We start from the raw sequence: 20,456 nt of genomic DNA on the forward strand, positions 1-20,456 counted from the left end.
GTGGGATCATCATTATGGACACCACCAAATACAACACAGAGATAATGAGGCAGGTTAATGATACTGATACCTATAAGGTCTTGAAGAATAACCCCAGTGAAAACATTGAAAAAAATTTCGATATCCTACTATCCAAATACCATAATTTAGGAATCCTTTCAAAAAATGAAATGAGATACATCAATAATCCTTCACCTGTAACACCAGTCCTGTATATTCATCCCAAAGTGCACAAGGACTTAAATAACCCACCTGGACGACCTATTGTGGCTGGGACAAATTCAATCACAGCTAACTTGTCTCATTTTGTAGATCACTATTTACAACCTGAGGTTCTAAAATTGGAATCATATATTAAAGACACATCAGATATACTTAATAAAACCAATAGTCTTAAATGGGAAGATGATTTCATCCTAAAAAAAGTCTATACACTATCATTGAACACACTAAAGGTTTAGAAGCAGTTAATTATTTTTTAAGTGGAGGAGAAATACAGGATGAGAAAATTTGGTTCCTTGTGGAAGACATAGAATTTATTCTTAATAATATGTTTTTTTTGGTTATCAGGAAAATATTACATGCAAACAAGAGGGACTGCTATGGGTAGCCGATTTGCGCCCTCTTACGCAAATCTTTTCATGGGCCTTTGGGAAATGACATCTATCTGGAACAATAACCCTTATCGGGAAAATATAATTTACTGTTATAGATTTATAGATGATATCTGGTTCATATGGAAGGGGGAAGAGACCTTATTGGAAGAATTTAAACAAACCCTAGGAAACAATACATTCAATATAGAATTAACTTACAATTCCAGTAAAATTGAGGTTAATTTTCTAGATCCCACTTTTTATGTGGATGATAAGGTGTTAAAAACATGCAATTTTTGTAAACCCACTGACTGTAATGCATACATTGACATTAACAGCAATCACCACCCCACATGGTTAAAAAATATTCCAAAAGGCCATGTTAGAAGAATTCAGAGAAATTGTTCAGATTTAAAGGTTTTTGAAGAACAAGTAAAAATATATAAAAATAGGTTTATATCTAAAGGATATTTAGATAAAGATATAGATGATCACATTCAGGGAATGGTGATTCAAAACAGAGAGGACTTGTTGAAACCCACTTCTCGTCAAGATAACACCTCTGACACCTTCTCACTTCCTTTCATTACCTCTTTTAACACACACCATAAAGAGATTGAGAAAATTGTCAGAAGACATTGGAATCTGTTAACCAGAGATCCCATCCTTAAACCTGTAATTCCGCGGAAACCCAAATTCATTTATAGGAAGGCACCCAACATTAGGAACAAAATTGTTCCTAATGTTGGGTGCAAGCACAGCACCCATCCCACCTAAAAGAACTGGCCGTCTTAAGACCAAGGGTTTCCACCGTTGGGGAACCTGCTTGGTATGTAGGATCTTTACAAAGCAAAATGCAAAGGCAGAAAATTTTCAATCCTATAAAACCAGGCAGTCGTATCCAAAACCAGATTTTGTGACTTGCAATAGCAAGAACTGTGTATATTTAATAGAATTTACAGGTGGGTTGCAATATATAGGACGAACCACTAGGTGTTTGAAGGATAGATGGTCGGAACACTTGAGGAATATCAAGAAGGGCTTCGAAAAACATTCCTTATCCTGCCATTTTAAAGAACAACATCAGAATTCTCTGAATGGTATTAAACAAATGATTGGGATTAAACAAGTGGGAAGCCATTGGAGGAAAAATAAAGATGTTGAAACCTGTCTTGCTAAAACTGAAATTAAATTTATTTATGACTTGAAGACACTTAAACCCAATGGACTTAACATTGATTTTGAGCTCAAGTGGTTTTTATGATTAATTTTGAGGGTTCATTTTACGTTCTCCTTTTACCTTTGAAAAATCCTGATTTTAGAGTGTTGTTCTATATTTATATTTATTTTATTTATATGAAGTCTTTTCATAGCGACTCCCCTCTATTGGCACCACTCAGGCTGATTTATTTTAAGACCCCTTTTTTACCCATTAATATTGTGGCTTCCTTATGCAAAGCGGAAGCGACGTGGACACACCTAAATGGATTAACTCTTTAGAGGTTTTCTATTAATTATTACATTATATGTGTCTTTCCCTTTTTCCCACCTATCCCAGATATAATAATATATGTACTCATTCAATCTTTGTAAGGCACCGGAATTGACACTTGAGTGTCACCGCCGGACCGGAAGTCAAGTGTGTCTGCGTTCCACCGAAGTGTGGAAGGTAATTAACAAGGCTGAACCTCCGTCTTCTGGAGGTCTCTTACAAGTAGAATACCACATGCAGCTCAGCTGTTTTATAACTATCACTGATTCCGGAAGCATTAATACACTTAGGACGACAAGCCTTTATATGAGCTTTTGTATGTATCTCCTTTCTCTCTGCCCGGTACTGGAAGTGACGTGTGCGGGTCACCGCCGGACCGGAAGTCATATTTGTTTGCGTTCCACCTAAGCGTGGAAGGCTATTTATTGGATTTTGATGTCATTTTGTAATGTTTTTATCCCTTTTTAAACAACGATATTTATGTAAAAGAAAAAGTGAGAACAAGCGTCGTATAGTGTAGTAGTTTAGGGCATCAATGGCACACTCTGTATAGAAAATGCGTACCGTATTAACCCACATATAAGAGCATTGGGTTATGTGTATATGAGCCTTCTCTTATTCCACAAGGAGGATTCCTCTCATAATCCAGTGCACATCACACTTACTCCAAAGCCATATTAGTAAAATAGATATTGGGCTTAGCTGATAATCGCTGGTCATAGAAAAACGGGGTACACTCTAGTCCTCAACGCGTTTCGTCCCTTGTAATATCTCTGGACTTCTCCAGTGATGTGCACTGGATTATGAGAGGAATTCTCCTTGTGGAATAAGAGAAGGCTCATATACACATAACCCAATGCTCTTATATGTGGGTTAATACGGTACGCATTTTCTATACAGAGTGTGCCATTGATGCCCTAAACTACTACACTATACGGCGCTTGTTCTCACTTTTTCTTTTACATGTTATTAGAATCATCCGACAAGTGATTTATTGGAGAATATTAAGCTGCCACTGTGAAGACAGGATTATAGTGAACTAAGGGCCTGATTCAGAGCTGAATGCTCTGACCAGAGCGCTCGCTCTGAATCAGGGCCCTCCTCCCTGAAAATGGAGCGGCCTCCTGGCCGCTCGCATAGCTGTGGGTAACCACCCACAGCATATGCGAGCGTCCATGATGATGGTCGCGATGGTCTTGACCATCGCGACCATCGGGCTTGCGACGGAGACCCTGCGGTAGGGTCTCGCTTCCGCAAGCCCTGGAGTGATTTTGGCTCTATCAGAGCCAAAATCACTCCCACTGACATCACTAGTGATGTCAGTGGGGCCGGCTTCAGACGGTAAGCGTTCCCATGGGAACGCTTCCGTCTGGCAGGCACGCCCCCGGCACGCCCACCAAAGGGGGCGTGCTGTCAATCAACATCGACAGCACGTCCCCTTTGGTGCGAGACCCGGAGCGATGGAGAGCCCGTCGCTCGCCGGGTCTCGCGCATGCGCACGACGGAGCTCCCTCCATCGTGCGCATGCGCAGTGGGGGAACATCGACCCGCTTGCGAGCGTCCTGCCGCTCGCGAGCGGGTCTGAATGAGCCCCTAAGACTGAAAGTACATTCACATACAAATACAGGGATTTGAGCGCTACCTCAGTACCATTTCATAGCCTAATGATATTTATGTATTTTTCTTTTATGTATCATTATCCATTTAGAGGTTTCATTATGTAATAGAAAATGAATGACTATGAAAGTTATTTGGTATGAACCAATAAGAATCTTAGGGAGGGTATAAGAAGGATCTCAGTCCACCGGATGATTACACCATGAAAAAGACTCAAGTATGGAGTTGAAACGCGTTGGTGATATTCTCACAAGGCTACAATCCAGGAGGTGGGAACTGTTTCAGAGGCACTGGAGTTTGCTGAGGTACCACAGATTCCTGTTCCCAGGAAGTATTATATAAGCGACTTTAGGTGTATTCTGTATACCCACACCATCTGGTACGCCTTGAACTCTTTTACGTTATGGTGGATTATTAATATATATGTTTTATATGATTGAATCTTATTAAAAAGGTATTACACTATGATAGTCCTTCTCCCTCTCTCTTTTATATGACCTGACGTAACCTATGGGAGTATGAAGACCATTCTACAATTTAAACCCTTGTTGGATTTTGAGGAAAACCTCGCCTTCTTTGTAACTTGACTTTCCAATATATTGGACTAATAACTTTTACCCCGGACCCTCATCCAGTAACTATTTAGTACTTTATTTACTGTGATTTCCGTGTATCTGAATTGCGCTTGGGTGACTACTGTTTTTTTAGTCTGAGCTATATGCCGTATCACTTCATCACTTCACTAATATGGGGTGGTCTAATTGGTGAAGGGGCATGTGGGGTGTCCGATGGCATAGGGGAAGTCTGTTTGGCACATAAGGGGCATGTGGGGTACAGTAGCATCACTATTCATGCAAGGTTTTATCGTTCACCTTTATTACTGTGAATTGTGTTGTTTCTTTTTCTTTATTTCCTTCTTTTAATGTCTACTAAGATTTACTCACATTTTTTCATTCTCATATTTATCTGTTTGAAATTCAATATACACGCCTTTTTATATTTCTTGGTTCCCCTGTGATGGTATTTACTACAGTGGTAAGACATTTATTTTATCCTTTTCTCATACTGCTGGGCCTAGTTTTTATTTGCTCTCTTTCGTAATTTCACAGTCTCAACTGTTATCCAGTTGTCCTGTTAACAAAATGTATGCAGTATATTCAATGTTCGTAATTACCTGCATATTTGTTTTCTGTTCTCCTTATGCTTTGTCCCTCTCTCTTGCTGTTCTTAATTCCTCCCCCTTTTAGTTTTACCCTTGTTCATTCCTGGCCAACCCCCCTTCCCCCTTATCCTCTCCCTAGAATCTGTCCTCACAGCCGTTCTTGGTTTCCGTTATACAGTAGATGTTGTAACAATTACTAAATGCATTTCTTAATATCAGAGCAGGTCCTAACCAGTTTGATGCCCAAGGCAAGATTTTGGCTGGTGCACCATAGCACCACCGCTAGTTCGGCCTTTGACCCAGCACCCCTCTCCCAGCACAGCACCCATCACCCAGCAGCATAGATCACAGCAGCAGCCAGCAACACCCATCACCCCTCACCCACAGCAATCCTCATCCACAGAGCTGTAACTAGGCATTTTGTTGCCCTGTGCCAGCAAGAGAATTGGCGCCACAATAGAACCCTTAATTCAAATTACGCAACACAGTAGTGCAACCTTATTCACAATATATCACAGGATAATGACCCTTATTGACATTACATCACACAGTAGTGTCCCTTATTCACATTACACAACACAGTGTCCCTTATTCATGTTACACCACACAGTAGTACCCCTTTACCTTATACTTGTTATGCCTCACAGTAGTGCCTCTTATTCACGTTACGTTACACAGTAGTGTCCGTTATTCACATTACACCACACCATATTGCTCCTTATTCACATTACACCACACAGAAGTGCTCTTTATACACATTATGCCACACAGCAGTGCACCTTCTACACATAATGCCATACAGTAGTACCGCCCCTTTTACACATAATGCCACACAGTAATGCCCCTTACAAATTATGACCCACATTAGTAATGCACTTATACATATAATGCCACACAGTAGTAGAACCCCATATGCAAACAATGACACACTTTATGGGCTCGATTCAGACCTGCTCGCTAGATGCGTACGCTCACTCCAAGCGTATGCAAATTCGACTAAGTGATGGGAAAGCAGGCAATCGCATGGCAAGGCATAAGCACGCCCACTTGCGCACGTCATCTCCAGGAAGTGTATGCAACCATCGGATGCATTTGCAGCGCTTGAGGTTGACTATACCCTACCGTAAGCACTGCGAGCACTTCACTGTAAAATCCAATCAGGTGACGTGTACTATGACGCTGCCTGTTAATTATACACGCCTCTGAAACGGCGTTAAGATGCTCAGGCACGCTTTCGTACCTCCACTCCCCCGTTTCTAGTGGCCTGCCCCTGCTACCACCCACAAACGGCTTGACTTGTCACTCATTCAGCTGGGCTGTCTATGCTCGGCGAGTGTACGCTTCCCGATCACTCGGACTAGTTCACGCATGCGCACTGCGATGCATACGCATGCACACAATGCGAACCATCATCAGCTACGAGCGAATGCTTCCTAGCGAGCGGGTCTGAATCAGGTCCTATGCCCTACATTAGTAATGCACTTATACACATAATACCACACAGTAATGTCCCTTACACATTATGACCCACATTAGTAATGCACTTAAACACATAATGCCACACAGTAGTAGCACCCCTTGTACACATAATGCCACACAGTAATGCCCCTTATACACATAATGCCACACAGTAATGTCCCTTACACATTATGACCCACATTAGTAATGCACTTAAATACATAATGCCACACAGTAGTAGCGCCCCTTATACACATAATGCCACACAGTAGTAGCGCCCCTTATACACATAATGCCACAGAGTAGTAGCGCCCCTTATACACATGCCACACAGTAATGCCCCTTAAACATTATGCCCCACATTAGTAATGCACTTTTATACATAATGTCACACTTTAATACTCCTTACACATTATGCCCCATACTATTACATCCCAACCTCCCCACACCCCCTGCACAGCACTCACCCTGCCAATAAAACTCTGACCTCTTCACCTCAGCCTGCCTGGATATTGAAGCCGCCATGCTTGCGCTCCTCACTCTATGCTCAGCCCGGCGCTGTGTGTATCCTTGCAGACAGGCTCAGCCTGCTGGACTCCGCAAAGGCCCATGGGAGGAGGAGCTGCTGCAGCACGGCATGCGCTGCAGCCCTCCTCCAGTGGCAATTTTTGTCACTGCCGGCTGCCCCCACTGTCTCTGGTTCCCTTTCCCTGTGCTGCCAGCTGTATGAGGTGCCGTCCGATCGGAGCTGAGAGCTTTGATCGTGGTAGGGCAGCCCCGTTCGCCCGTCCCTATCCCGCTGCTTCCCGCTGTAATGCTGACAGGCCCTAGGCTTGGATTTCATGTCCCTAGGCATTTGCCTAGTTTGCCGATGCCTAGGGCCGGGTATTTTTAATATGCTCTTCATTTTATTTAATTTCAGATTATACTGTACCCCAATTAAAAATCGGCTCATGGAACGTCAGGGGAATTAATTCCCAGGCTAAGAGGAAGAAAATCTTGATTTAGTTAAAAAAATGGATATGGATTTAAGAAACACACTTACTAGATACTGAGGGCCTCATTCAGTACGGACTGCAATTGTGATTGCATCTGCGAAATTGCATGCAGCGCAGCTGAGAAAATATGTTAATTCATGCCAAAGGTCAGCCAGCATAGAGACGCCCACTACTGCCCTCTCATATCTGTTCAACTTCGCACTTCTGCGTATACATCAGTACCATTGATGCACATCGGCCTGTCATGCACATTTACAGCAGGTCTGACCAGCCGCAGAAACTGACTCGTTGCACGCAGAGAGCTCTCATTGTGCATATGCAATAGCAGTGGCTAATTTATGCACGCCCATGAAACGGCATTCAAACGGACAGGCGCGCTTGCGTTTCTCCGACCACTCCCCCGCCACCACCACCAAACGCTGACAGCCTCTCACTCATTTTGCGATGGATTCCTTTGTGCGTCTGTAATCACAATGCGATCGCTTGTATGCACGCGCAACGGCAAACAATCGATCGGCTGCGTGCGTAATCGCTATTGCATATGCTGCTGAATCTGGCCCTGAGATCTCTATATTCATTTGTTACATTTGAAGGTGGTTGTTTAGGTGCCTTACTCCTCTAAATCCCACGGTGTGGTAATTTTGGCTCAAAGGCACCTCCATTTGGAAAATACATCCTCATATATTGACCCTGGTGGTCGGTTTCTGATAACTGAGCTACGTATTAATCATATTCCATATGAAGATTGTAATATTATGTTTTCTCTTATCTAAATTGCTTGTACATACCTAATCTTTAATAGTCTGTGGTGACTTTAACCTGACCCGGGCTAAGAACTCAGGCGGCGATTCAGACCCGCTTGCTAAGCTGCGATCACACGCTATGGAGATAGTCGCTCGCCTGCGCATGCGTCGCAGTGCGAGTGCGTGAGCCAGTCACTGCGATCAGGAATCGTGCGCTCGTAGTACACAGACTGAGCGCTACTTTGAGTGACAGTGCCATTTGTGGGTGGTAACAGGGAAAGGTCCTGGAAAACGGGGGAGTAGATGTGTGAACGCAGGCTTGTCTGAGCATCAAAATGGCGTTCTTTGGGTGTGCATAATTAGCATGGAAGCGTCATTGTAGATGTCACCTGGTTGTATTTCAGCCTGCAGTGATCGCAGTGCTTGTGGCGGGGTAGGGTCTACCTCAAGGGCTGCGAGCAGCTCCGATGGCTCTCGATGTTACTGATTAATCATACACTTCCTGGAGATGACGTGTGCTAAGAAAGAAAAGTGGGCGTCATTACACCGGCGTGCGATCACTCCGCCGTTGCTCTCTATAAGACATAGAGGGCGTCCTTAAGCCTGGCCGTTCGATCGCGGAATTTGCATATCTGGCCCCTGTCGGCTGCGAAAGGGTCTGAATGAGCTCCTCTATCCACCAACCTAAACAAGGTGTTCCCTATCTCTCCCGTCAGTTACAGTACAAACAGGTGTTTGGCGTGCTCGTCACCTTACAAAGCAGGAATTTACGTGCCTTTCAGCTGCCCGTGGCACTCTATCTAGGATCGATTATATCTTAAATTCTGTTTCCCTATTTTCCAAAATGATGGGTCCTTCCAACATAATTCTGTGTGATCACTGCACAAAATATTATTAATTTAAAAATTGTATGCACTTGTTCATTTGAAAAAATCTAATCTGTGTTAAAATAAGTAATAATGAACTTACTTGTTGTATTTTGTGTTTCCTGAACTGCTTCGCTCCGCACTCCATCTGAGGTCACAGTGTAGATGGTGAATTTGTAGTTTACTCCTGGTGACAGTCCAGTCACCTGTACATAGTTGGTTGTTATATTGGTGATATTAACATTGTCTGGCTGCCATAACACTGTGTAGGTGTATGATTTGCTATTAGTATTGTTAGGGATCCTCCAATTAAGATTTACACTATTCACCCCTACAGCAGAGGCATGGAAGTCAGAGACACTGGATGGCTCTAAGGAGACAAAAATACAGGATTTTAAAAATATATTCCAGTATATATTTACACTACAAAGTAAAAACAGTCATATACATAATGGGCCTGATTCCCAGATTTACGCTACTGAAATCGTAACTGCATTCTCTCAAGGATCGCAGTTGCTAAAATAAGCTAATGCCTTCCAAATGGGATACGGTCCAAAAAAAAAAATCAGGATTCCGGTGGTCACAATGCCGCGCGAAAACCCGACACCTGTCAGAATCACGGTGCCGGCATCCCAAAGGTAGATAGCGGGGTTAAGGGGAGGGTTAATGTTTAGGCACTAAGGGGAGGGTTTGGCACTAAGGGGGGAGGGTTAGGTTTATTATGCGGGGAGGGGGGAGGTTAGGTTTAGGCACTAGGGGGCAGGTTAGGTTTAGGGTTCGGGGGGGCAGGGTTAGGGAGATGGGTAGGGTTAAGATATTGACTGACAAGTGTCGGTATCCTAACCCTGTCAGGATGCTGGCATCAGGATTTTGACTGCCGGGATCCCGAGTGCCGGCATCCTGTACTCAACCCTTCGAAAGCATAGGCGATCATAAGGACGCCCACTGCTGCCTTCTCATATCCGTCCAATGACGTACAACAGCATAAACATCGGTACCATCAACGCACATCTGGTAGTCATGCAGCACAGTGGCGGAACTAGAGAGTGGTGGGCCCAGGTGCAAGAATATGCTTTGGGCCCCCCTATGCAGTGCCCCCAGTTGTGGCCCCATATACAGTGCCCCTGTAGTGCCCCATATACAGTGCCCCCAGTAGTGGTCCCCTATGCAGTGCCCCTTATACAGTGCCCCCAGAAGTGGTCCCCCTATGCATTGCCCCAGTAGTAGTCCCCCTATGTATTGCCCCCAGTAGTATTCCCCCTATGCATTGCCCCCAGTAGTAGTCCCCCTATGCATTGCCCCCAGTAGTTTTCCCCCTATGCATTGCCCCCAGTAGTAGTCCCCCTATGTATTGCCCCCAGTAGTGGTCCCCCCTATGCAGTGCCCCCTGTAGTAGTCCTTCCTATACAGTGCCCCCAGTAGTGGTCCCCCCTATGCAGTGCCCCAAGTAGTAGTCCCCCCCATGCATTGCCCCTAGTAAAGCCCCCCCTATACAGTGCCCCCAGTAGCGGACCTCCATACAGTGCCCCCAGTAGCAGCCCTTACATACAGTGCCCCCAGTAGCAGCCCCCCTATATAGTGCCCCCTGTAGCGCCCCCCTATGCAGTGCAAGTGTCCCTAACACACACACACACACACAAAAAGACACAACTTACCTGAATCCCTGCTCCTGACGTGACCGCCGCTGTCCACTCCGAGTTCCGGCCTGCTCTTCTCCTGCATTATGGGAGAAACGTCATGACGTCTCTCCCATCACCCACTGCGGGGGGGGGGCTGGAAGGCGGAGCTCATGAGTGAGCTCCAGCCGGCTAGCTCTGTGGATACAGCAGCCAATAAGAGTGTCTAACTCTCATTCGATGGCGGATGTGTGTTTGTTACTGTGTAATGTAGACTGTGCTCACTGCGGTCTACACTACACTAGCGGTGGGGACACTAGCGGCAGGGGCAGCGGCGGCTTTGGGCACCTGCACCACATAGTGCCCCAGTGTAAGCCACCAGCTGCACCGCCACTAGTTCCGCCACTGACGCAGCATGTAAGTGAAGTCTGACTAGCCACAAACACTGCAGCTCTTCTGACACCCCAAAAGCTCTCATACTGTGAAGGAGATGGCAATGGCTAATTTATGCACGCCCATGAAATGGCGTTTAAACAGTCAGACACGCCTGCATTTTTCTAAACACTCCCCTTTTACCACCCCCAAACGATGACTACCTGTCACTCACTTTCCTGTGTACGAGCGTAATCGCAATGCAATAGCTGCGCATGCAAAGTGTGGCTTTCGCGCAGGCTAAATGGCAAGCAATCCTCCATCTGTGTAAATATCAGCTTTGCAAATATCTCTGAATCAGGCCCAATGTCTGAGTGCAGGGCAGCATTGAGGTCTGTGAGTGCCCTTGCTTGCCAGTCTTAATAGTCTTCTCCTCGACTTTTGGTAACAGTAGATGTTGTGGTTTAAAGGAACATTCACATGGAAACCTTAAAGTTTAAATGAACTGTTCTTTCTTAATGAAGACCAGGGAACTGCAGAGTTGTATTGCAGCATCGCCAAGGAACAATAATTTAAAATATTTTATCCATGTTTTAATAGATAGTTCTCATAGTTATCGGTCTATATGATGGTGTTTGCTAAGAACTCGATCGCACGCTATGGTGATAGTCGCCAGTCTGCGCATGCGTCACAGTGCGAGTGCGCTAGCCAGTCACTGCGATCGGGAATCATGCGCTCGTTGTACACAGACTGAGCGCTACTTTTAGTGACAGTGCCATTTGTGGGTGGTAACAGGGGAAGGCGCTGGAAAACGGGGGAGTAGATGTGTGAACGCAGGCGTGTCTGAGCGTCAAAATGGCGTTCTTTGGGTGTGCATAATTAGCATGGAAGCGTCATTGTACATGTCACCTGGTTGTATTTCAGCCTGCAGTGATCGCAGTGCTTGTGGCGGGGTAGGGTCTACCTCAAGGGCTGCGAGCAGCTCCGATGGTTCTCGATGTTACTGATTAATCATACACTTCCTGGAGATGACGTGTGCTAAGTTAGAAAAGTGGGCGTCTTTACACTGGCGTGCGTTCACTCTGCCGTCGTTCTCCATAAGACATAGAGGGCGTCCTTAAGCCTGGCCGTTCGATCGCGGAATTTGCATACCCGGCCCCTGTCGGCTGCGAAAGGGTCTGAATGAGCTCCTCTATCCACCGACCTAAACAAGGTGTTCCCTATCTCTCCCGTCAGTTACAGTACAAACAGGTGTTTGGCGTGCTCGTCACCTTACAAAGCAGGAGTTTACGCGCCTTTCAGCTGCCCGTGGCACTCTATCTAGGATCGATTGTATCTTAAATTCTGTTTCCCTATTTTCCAAAGGGTCCTTCCAACATAATTCTGTGTAATCACTGCACAATACTGAAAATGTAATATATTATTAATTTAAAAATTGTATGCACTTATTCATTTGAAAAAATCTAATCTGTGTTAAAATAAGTAGTAATGAACTTACTTGTTGTATTTTGTGTTTCCTGAACTGCTTCGCTCCGCACTCCATCTGAGGTCACAGTGTAGATGGTGAATTTGTAGTTTACTCCTGGTGACAGTCCAGTCACCTGTACATAGTTGGTTGTTATATTGGTGATATTAACATTGTCTGGCTGCCATAACACTGTGTAGGTGTATGATTTGCTATTAGTATTGTTAGGGATCATCCAATTAAGATTTACACTATTCACCCCTACAGCAGAGGCATGGAAGTCAGAGACACTGGATGGCTCTAAGGAGACAAAAATACAGGATTTTAAAAATATATTCCAGTATATATTTACACTCCAACGGAAAGTAAAAACAGTCATATACATAATGGGCCTGATTCCCAGATTTACGCTAATGCAATCGTAACTGCATTCTCTCAAGGATCGTAATTGCTAAAATAAGCTAATGCCTTCCAAATGGGATCCGGTCAAAGAAAAAAAATCTGGATTCTGGTGTTCACAATGCCGCGCGAAACCCGACACCTGTCAGAATCACGGTGGCGGCATCCCGAAGGTAGATAGCTGGGTTAAGGGGAGGGTTAATGGTTAGGCACTAAGGGGAGGGTTTGGCACTAAGGGGGGAGGGTTAGGTTTATTATGCGGGAAGGGGGAGGTTAGGTTTAGGCACATGGGGAGGTTAGGTTTAGGGGGGAGGTTAGGTTTAGGCATCGGGGAGGCAGGGTTAGGGAGATGGGGAGGGTTAGGATATTGACCGACAAGTGTCGGTATCCTAACCCTGTCAGGATGCTGGCATCAGGATTTTGACTGCCGGGGATCCCAAGCGCCAGCATCCTGTACTCAACCCTTCGAAAGCATAGCTGAGCATAAGGACACCCACTGCTGCCTTCTCATATCCGTCCAATGACGTAGAACAGCGTAAACATCGGTACCATCAACGCACATCTGGTAGTAATGCAGCACAGTGGCGGAACTGGAGAGTGGTGGGCCCAGGTGCAAGAATATGCTTTGGGCCCCCCCTATGCAGTGCCCCCAGTAGTGGTCCCCCTATGCAGTGCCGACAGTAGTGCCTCATATACAGTGCCCCTGTAGTGCCCCACATACAGTGCACCCAGTAGTGGTCCCTCCTATGCATTGCCCCCAGTAGTAGTCCCCCTATGTATTACCCCCAGTAGTAGTCCTACCTATGCAGTGCCTCCAGTAGTAGTCCTACCTATGCAGTGCCTCCAGTAGTAGTCCCCTCTATGCATTGCCCCCAGTAGTAGCCCCCCTATGCAGTGCCCCCAGTAGTAGTCCTCCCTATACAGTGCCCCCAGTAGTAATCCCCCCTATACAGTGCCCCCAGTAGTAGTCCCCGCCATGCATTGCCCTTAGTAGCGGCCCCCCCTATACAGTGCGCTCAGTAGCGGCCCTCCATACAGTGCCCCCAGTAGCAGCCCTTACATACAGCGCCCCCTGTAGCACCTCCCCATACAGTGCCCCCTGTAGCGCCCCCCCATGCAGTGCCAGTGCCCCTAACACACACACACACAAAAAACACAACTTACCTGAATCCCTGCTCCTGACGCGACCGCCGCTGTCTGCTCCGAGTCCCGGCCCGCTCTTCTCCTGCACTATGGCAGAAACGTCATGACGTCTCTCCCATCACCCGCTGTGGGGTGGGGGCTGGAAGGCTGAGCTCATGAGTGAGCTCCAGCCGGCTCGCTCTGTGGATGCAGCAGCAAATGAGAGTGTCTGACTATCATCCGCTGGCAGCTGTGTGTTTGTTACTGTGTAGTGTGGACCGTGCTCACTGTGGTCTATACTACACTAGCAGAGGGGACACTAGTGGTGGGGGCAGCGGCGGCTTTGGGCCCCTGCACCACAACGTTCCCCCGGTGTAAGCCACCAGCTGCATGTAAGTGAAGTCTGACTAGCCACAAACACTGCAGCGCTTCTGACACCCCGAAAGCTCTCATACTGTGAAGGAGATGGCAATGGCTAATTTATGCACGCCCATGAAATGGCGTTTAAACAGTCAGACACGCCTGCATTTTTCTAAACACTCCCCTTTTACCACCCCCAAACGATGACTACCTGTCACTCACTTTCCTGTGTACGAGCGTAATTGTAATGCAATCGCTGCGCATGCAAAGTGTGGCTTTCGCGCAGGCTAAATGGCAAGCAATCCTCCATCTGTGTAAATATCAGCTTTGCAAATATCTCTGAATCAGGCCCAATGTCTGAGTGCAGGGCAGCATTGAGGTCTGTGAGTGCCCTTGCTTGCCAGTCTTAATAGTCTTCTCCTCGACTTTTGGTAACAGTAGATGTTGTGGTTTAAAGGAACATTCACATGGAAACCTTAAAGTTTAAATGAACTGTTCTTTCTAAATGAAGACCAGGGAATTGCAGAGTTGTATTGCAGCATCGCCAAGGAACAATAAATTAAAATATTTTATCCATGTTTAATAGATAGTTCTCATAGTTATCAGTCTATATGATGGTGTTTGCTCATTTATTCTACATGGATATTGTGCAGGCCCCTGCAGTTTCAAAAGCTGACCATATGTAGCATTTAAAAAACAGGATTTTGGTACTTACCAATAAATCCCTTTCTCCAATTCCTTGGGGGACACTGGAGTTACACCAGGGTATAGATGGTGGGGAGTCTGGCACTGTAAATCTTAGGAGATTTGGATTCCCCCCACCTAACTTCAGTTAAGATTAACTAAGCCCAAGCAAAGATGGAGAGGATAGAGAGGAGAACCAGAAACATAACGGGAAAAATATTCCCAATAATGTGAACAAACATGTCACCAGAAAACAAGGAAATAAATGCAGCCACGAGGTCAACCACATAGTGCAATGAAGGTGTTCAGTGTCCCCCATAGAATCGGAGAAAGAAGTTTATTGGCAAGTACCAAATTCCTGTTTTCTCCTTAATCCACTGGGGGATACTAGAGTTACACTGGGGATGTCCCAAGCAGTCCTCACAAGCAGGTAGACACTGTGGAAATCTTCAGCACCCAGCATCTAAAACTGGCCACTTTGGATGCAAACGTATTGAATCTATAAAATTGTATAAAGGTATGGCTGAGGGCCAGGTGGCATTACAACACAGATGATCAGCAGAGGTCACCCACCAATCAACCCAAGAGGCACCCACTGACTTAGTGGAATGAGCCAAAATTGTGGCCGGCTCTGGGTAACATAGGCCTGACGGATGACCATGTGATGCCACTGAGAAACATATTGTTTAGAAGCGGGCCACCCCCACTTATGAGAGTCGTAATTAATGAACAAATTGTCCATCTTATGCAAAGAGGCGGTACAAAAAAATATACTATTAGGGCTCACAGTACATTTAAAGAGTGGATTGAGAAGTCTTCATTTGGAAGCACAATAAGCTGGTTAATGTGAAATGTAAATAACCTTTGGCAAAAAGAATGCCTTTGTCTAGAGTTCTGCTTTGTCATTATGAAATACAAGATAGCAAGAGTGGCAAAATTATGCTTCAAGTTCTGAGACCCTCCTAGCAGATATTATTACCAGAAGGAAGGCAGTTTTCCAAGATCGGTATATCAACTGTACTGCTTCCAGTGGTTCAGAAAGATCTGACTGTAAAAAGGATAAGCCCATGTTTAGGTCCCATGGAGCTGTGGGAGGATAAATGAATGCTGGAGATGAAGGACTTCTTGCAGGAATGTCTGAAGCTCCAGAATCAAGGATAACCGACACTGAAAAAAGACAGATAATGCTGAAACCTGCACCTTCAAAGAGCCCAGATGCAGTCCTGCATCCAAACCCGCCTAAAGGAACAGGAGAAGATGGGACAGGCGGAAGGAAGAAGGTGGGAATTCAGGGCCTGATTCAGACCTGTTCGCTAAGAAGCATTCGCACGCAGACTGCCGAACTTTGCATTATGCGCATGCGTCGCATCGCAGTGAACATGCACGAACCAGGCCGAGCAATCGGAAAGCGTATGCTCGCTGCGCATAGACTGTTCAGCCGAGTGAGTGACAGGAGAAGCCATTTGTGGGTGGTGACAAGGGTTGGACTATGAAAATTGGGGAGTGGAGGTGCGAACGCAGGCGTGCCTGAGCGTCTCAACGCCGTTTCAGTAGTATGCATAATAAAGACGCAGCGTCATAGTACACGTCACCTGGCTGAATTTTACATTGAAGTGCGCGCAGTGCTTGTGGTAGGGTATGGTCAACCACAAGGGCTGCGTTCGCTTCCAATGGTACCGATGGTTGCATACACATCCTGGAGATGATGTGCGCAAGTGGGCGTCTTAAGACAGGCTGTGGGCATCTGCATACACAGAGCGATCTCATGCCAAAACATAGTGGGTGTGCTTATGCCTTGCCGTGCGATCGCCTGCCATGCTGTCAGTTAGTCGAATCTGCAGACGCATCTAGCGAGCGGGTCTGAATCGAGCCCTCATTCAGCTTACACAAAGCCACATACGCTCGCCAAATGCTATGATAATGATGTTTTCTAGCCTTCAGCATAGTCTGGATTACTGCTTCCCAAATACCTTTCTTCAAGGCTTAAACAACTACTTCATTAAAAGAAGCAGAAGCACAGCTGGGTTTACGAAGGGACCTTGCAGTAGTATATCTGGTCGAAGTGGCAGTGGCCAAGGTTCTGCCCTTAGAAGCTGTAGGAGATCAGAGTACCAAGACCATGTGGAGCTATCACAGCCACAAGGCTCACCATTGTTCATTCCTACTTGTTAAGTTTTAAGATTCTGGGAAGGAAAGTTAATGGCAGCAAGATGTAGACCAGATGAAACTGCCACAGGATTGACAGTGTCTGCCACCAACACTCCTGGGTCTCTTGTCCTGGAGTAATAAAGAGGAACTTTGTGGTTGAGCCAAGATGCTATGTTGTCGATGTCTGGTCTCCCACACCATGTTACTAGATCCTGGAAGACCTCCGGGTGAAGGACCTACTTGATGTAGGTCTCGATGACTGAGATAATCTAACACACAAGAAAGTCAAGTGCACAGTGCGCAACAGAAGCTGCTAGAGACATCAATTCCCAAAAAGAATTCCCAGTCCCTCCACCGAAACATGTAATGCGCACACAGTAAGAGAATGATTTCACCAACATTGAAACCGTTGTTGCATTTCTGTAGCAATATGTGCAGTCTCCTCCACACTCCTTATAATGGTATGAACCACTCCACCTTAGCTGTAAATCAGGTACACAACTTATCTCCACTTAATGGTAAAAACCCAAACAAATATGGAGAGAGAAATATGCATATAGTGTGATACCATATAATAATACAACATAAACAAACATCCATAAAGCATGTATAAAAAAAAGGATATAATCAATGGCATTCACTCTGTTCTTTCCCAGCTGATAAAGTCGATGTAGCGCTGTGCAAGAAACACATTTTAACTATGGTCATGCTCCCTCACTGAGGAATTATTACTACCCTCATGTTTTTTTCTAGTGACAACTCTGCTGGTTAAAAGCTTGGTGTAGCCATCTTGTTTGCTTGACATCTTTCCATTACAGACATTTCTACAAATAGACTTTCAGAAGGCAGAGGTTTATTGGTTAAATGCCTAATACATAATCAACGTTTTTTCTTTTCTTAACCTTTACACTCCTTATATAGGGAAACCGCTCTTTATTTCCTCAACACTAGAAAAGGCTGAGGCCCATCTAGAAGGGATTGTAGTCATGGGAGGCAATCTAAAAAATGGCCTTTGGATCCACTACGGGTTACTTCCAATAAAGTGTCCTATAGGCCTGGTAAGGAATATAGGCGGATGAGACGCATTCTACATGACCATCAACTGGTTGACACTTGGGGCTATATTTACTAAAGTGAGAGCTTTTAGAGGTGGAGATGTTGCCTATAGCAACCAATCAGATTCTACATAACATTTAACTATCACCTTCACTAGAATCTGATTGGTTGCTATGGGCAACATCTCAGTTTCTAAAAACTCTCACTTTAGTAAATTTACCCCTAGGTGTCTATCTCATTCTTCTGAATTAGACTATACGTTCTTTTTGCACCTCCACCAGACTTATTCCAGAATTGATTATTTATTCCTGAGCCACCGGCATCTCCATCTCCTCTATGAAACGTGTATTGGGAAAATTACATGGTCCGACCTTGCTCCCGTTTTCATTACACTCACTCTACCGCAACCGTCTCTGAAACCTTGAACATGGCTTTCCAATTATCTCCTCCTACAAGTTGCTTTATTGCAAGTTCCAATTGGGGTCTTCATTAGACTCATACTGTATATTGAATGTAATAATCTCAATGACATATCCAAGGTTTCGGTATGGGAAGCACTTAAATATGTTATACGAGTTACTTGCATCCAACTAGGATCTTATCTGAAAAAAACAAAAGACCCAGCAAAGAGATGCTCTCATGGCAAAAATTCAATCTCTAGAAGTTTCACATAAATATTCACTATCTCCTCATTACTATACAGAGCTTGAAGAAGCACGGGCTGCCCTCCATAGACTTTCTAATGACAAAATTAAATTGCCATATCGCAAGTGCAGCAGTCGCTATTACCAGTGGGGTAACAAGCCAGGTAGGTTGCTAGCTAAAGCACTGCAGCAACAGCGCGCAGTCATGTTCATTCAAGCGATTAAAGACGATCAGGGCTTAATTTATAATAGGAAAATAGCGGAATCTTTTAAGGTGCCCTATACTAAACTTTCCAATATGTCCGGATTAGGTGGTAGATGGGATATTCCCACACATCGAGATGCTGTTTTGATGTATCTCCAATACCTTGATTATCCCACCTTATCCCCAGAAGATGTGGACTTTCTTGATCAGTGATTTCTTTTGGAGGAGGTGGTTCGAGCGATTTCAACATCTCCATCCAGCAAATATACAGGTCCTGACAGCTTTTCTATGGCATATTACAAGGCATTTAAAGATAAATTGGCTCCCCTATTGACTCTTGCCTTAAATGCTATTTCAGGCAGGAGTCAATTCTCTCGACCATCTCTAGAAGTTCACAACATCATTTTACATCACCTGGGAATGGAGTCGGCTTGTATGCATATAATTCTGGCCTTATATGGTAACCCTACTGCTAAAATCAGGGTTAATGACTCTCTTTCTGAAGCATTTGACAAGTCAAATAGCACAAGGCAAGGCTGCCCACTCTTCCCTCTCCTGTTTGTGCTTTGCATAGCAGCTTTGGCGAGGGCCATTCGCCTTAACATGAATATTTCCGGTATTCGAATAGGGGGTCAGGAACACAAATTATCTTAATATTCCGATAACTTGTTGGTCTTGGTCACAAACCTGGTTATATCACTCCCTAATCTTGTATCAGAATTCGAATTTTAAAATTAATGACTCAAAGTCTGTTGCTATAAACTTGATTGCACCCCCACTTGTAGTCAACAGATTGAAACAGGATTTTTAATTTGCTTGGCACCCTAGCCGACTTCAGTACTTGGGAATACAATTAACTACAGATTTGTCTCAACTGTTCTCATCTAATTTCACCCCCTTATTGCAGGCTATATCCCCACGCAACTAGTTATTATCATGCTATTTTATTAAACTGTATTCTTGAGTGGACTCGGGCGAAATATACCAAACCATGGGGTGCGCTGGAGGAATCTGTTTTGCTCATCACATAGAAATAATTGCGTGGTTACCTAAGCTTCCTAGTGCAGACCACCCTACGGTCACTCCCACCCTTTGTTGTTGGAGGAAGTTAAGACTCCTATCTCACATCTCTTCTCTAATATCCCCTTTCACATCCTTTTTATATAACCCTGACTTTTCTCTCGGCCTTCATGAAGCCTCCTTTAAATTATGGGCAGCAGTAGGAATATTTAGACTAAGTCAGTTAATGTGCCCAAATGGGGTGCGTTCTTTCTCGGAAGTGCAATCATCTTGGGATCTCCCCCAGTCAGAGTTTTGGAAATACCTTCAACTCCGACATTTCATTACCACTTCCTTTAAATCCTCTGATCTCTCCAGGGATCTTAACCCTTTTGAATCTTTATGTGTCTCTCCTAAGTATACTTAATTATTGAAAACCTCTTTCATACACCTC

At 44.9% G+C, this 20,456-nt stretch overlaps 1 protein-coding gene across 1 annotated transcript in view; it reads right to left on the reverse strand.

Annotated features, from left to right (window-relative positions):
- Window positions 1-20,456, reverse strand: part of PTPRH (protein tyrosine phosphatase receptor type H) — a 157,262-nt gene that overhangs the window by 41,758 nt on the left and 95,048 nt on the right. Inside the window, exons 9-10 of the mRNA XM_088450970.1 lie at window positions 12,419-12,685; window positions 9,036-9,302 (exon numbers count right to left, since the gene is read on the reverse strand). Coding sequence (XP_088307096.1) covers window positions 9,036-9,302; window positions 12,419-12,685 — 534 coding nt within the window. The remainder of the gene's footprint in view (window positions 1-9,035; window positions 9,303-12,418; window positions 12,686-20,456) is intronic.

Source organism: Taudactylus pleione, unplaced genomic scaffold (assembly GCF_031769625.1).
Source record: "Taudactylus pleione unplaced genomic scaffold, aTauple2 ptg000535l, whole genome shotgun sequence".
Lineage (NCBI taxonomy): Eukaryota > Metazoa > Chordata > Amphibia > Anura > Myobatrachidae > Taudactylus > Taudactylus pleione.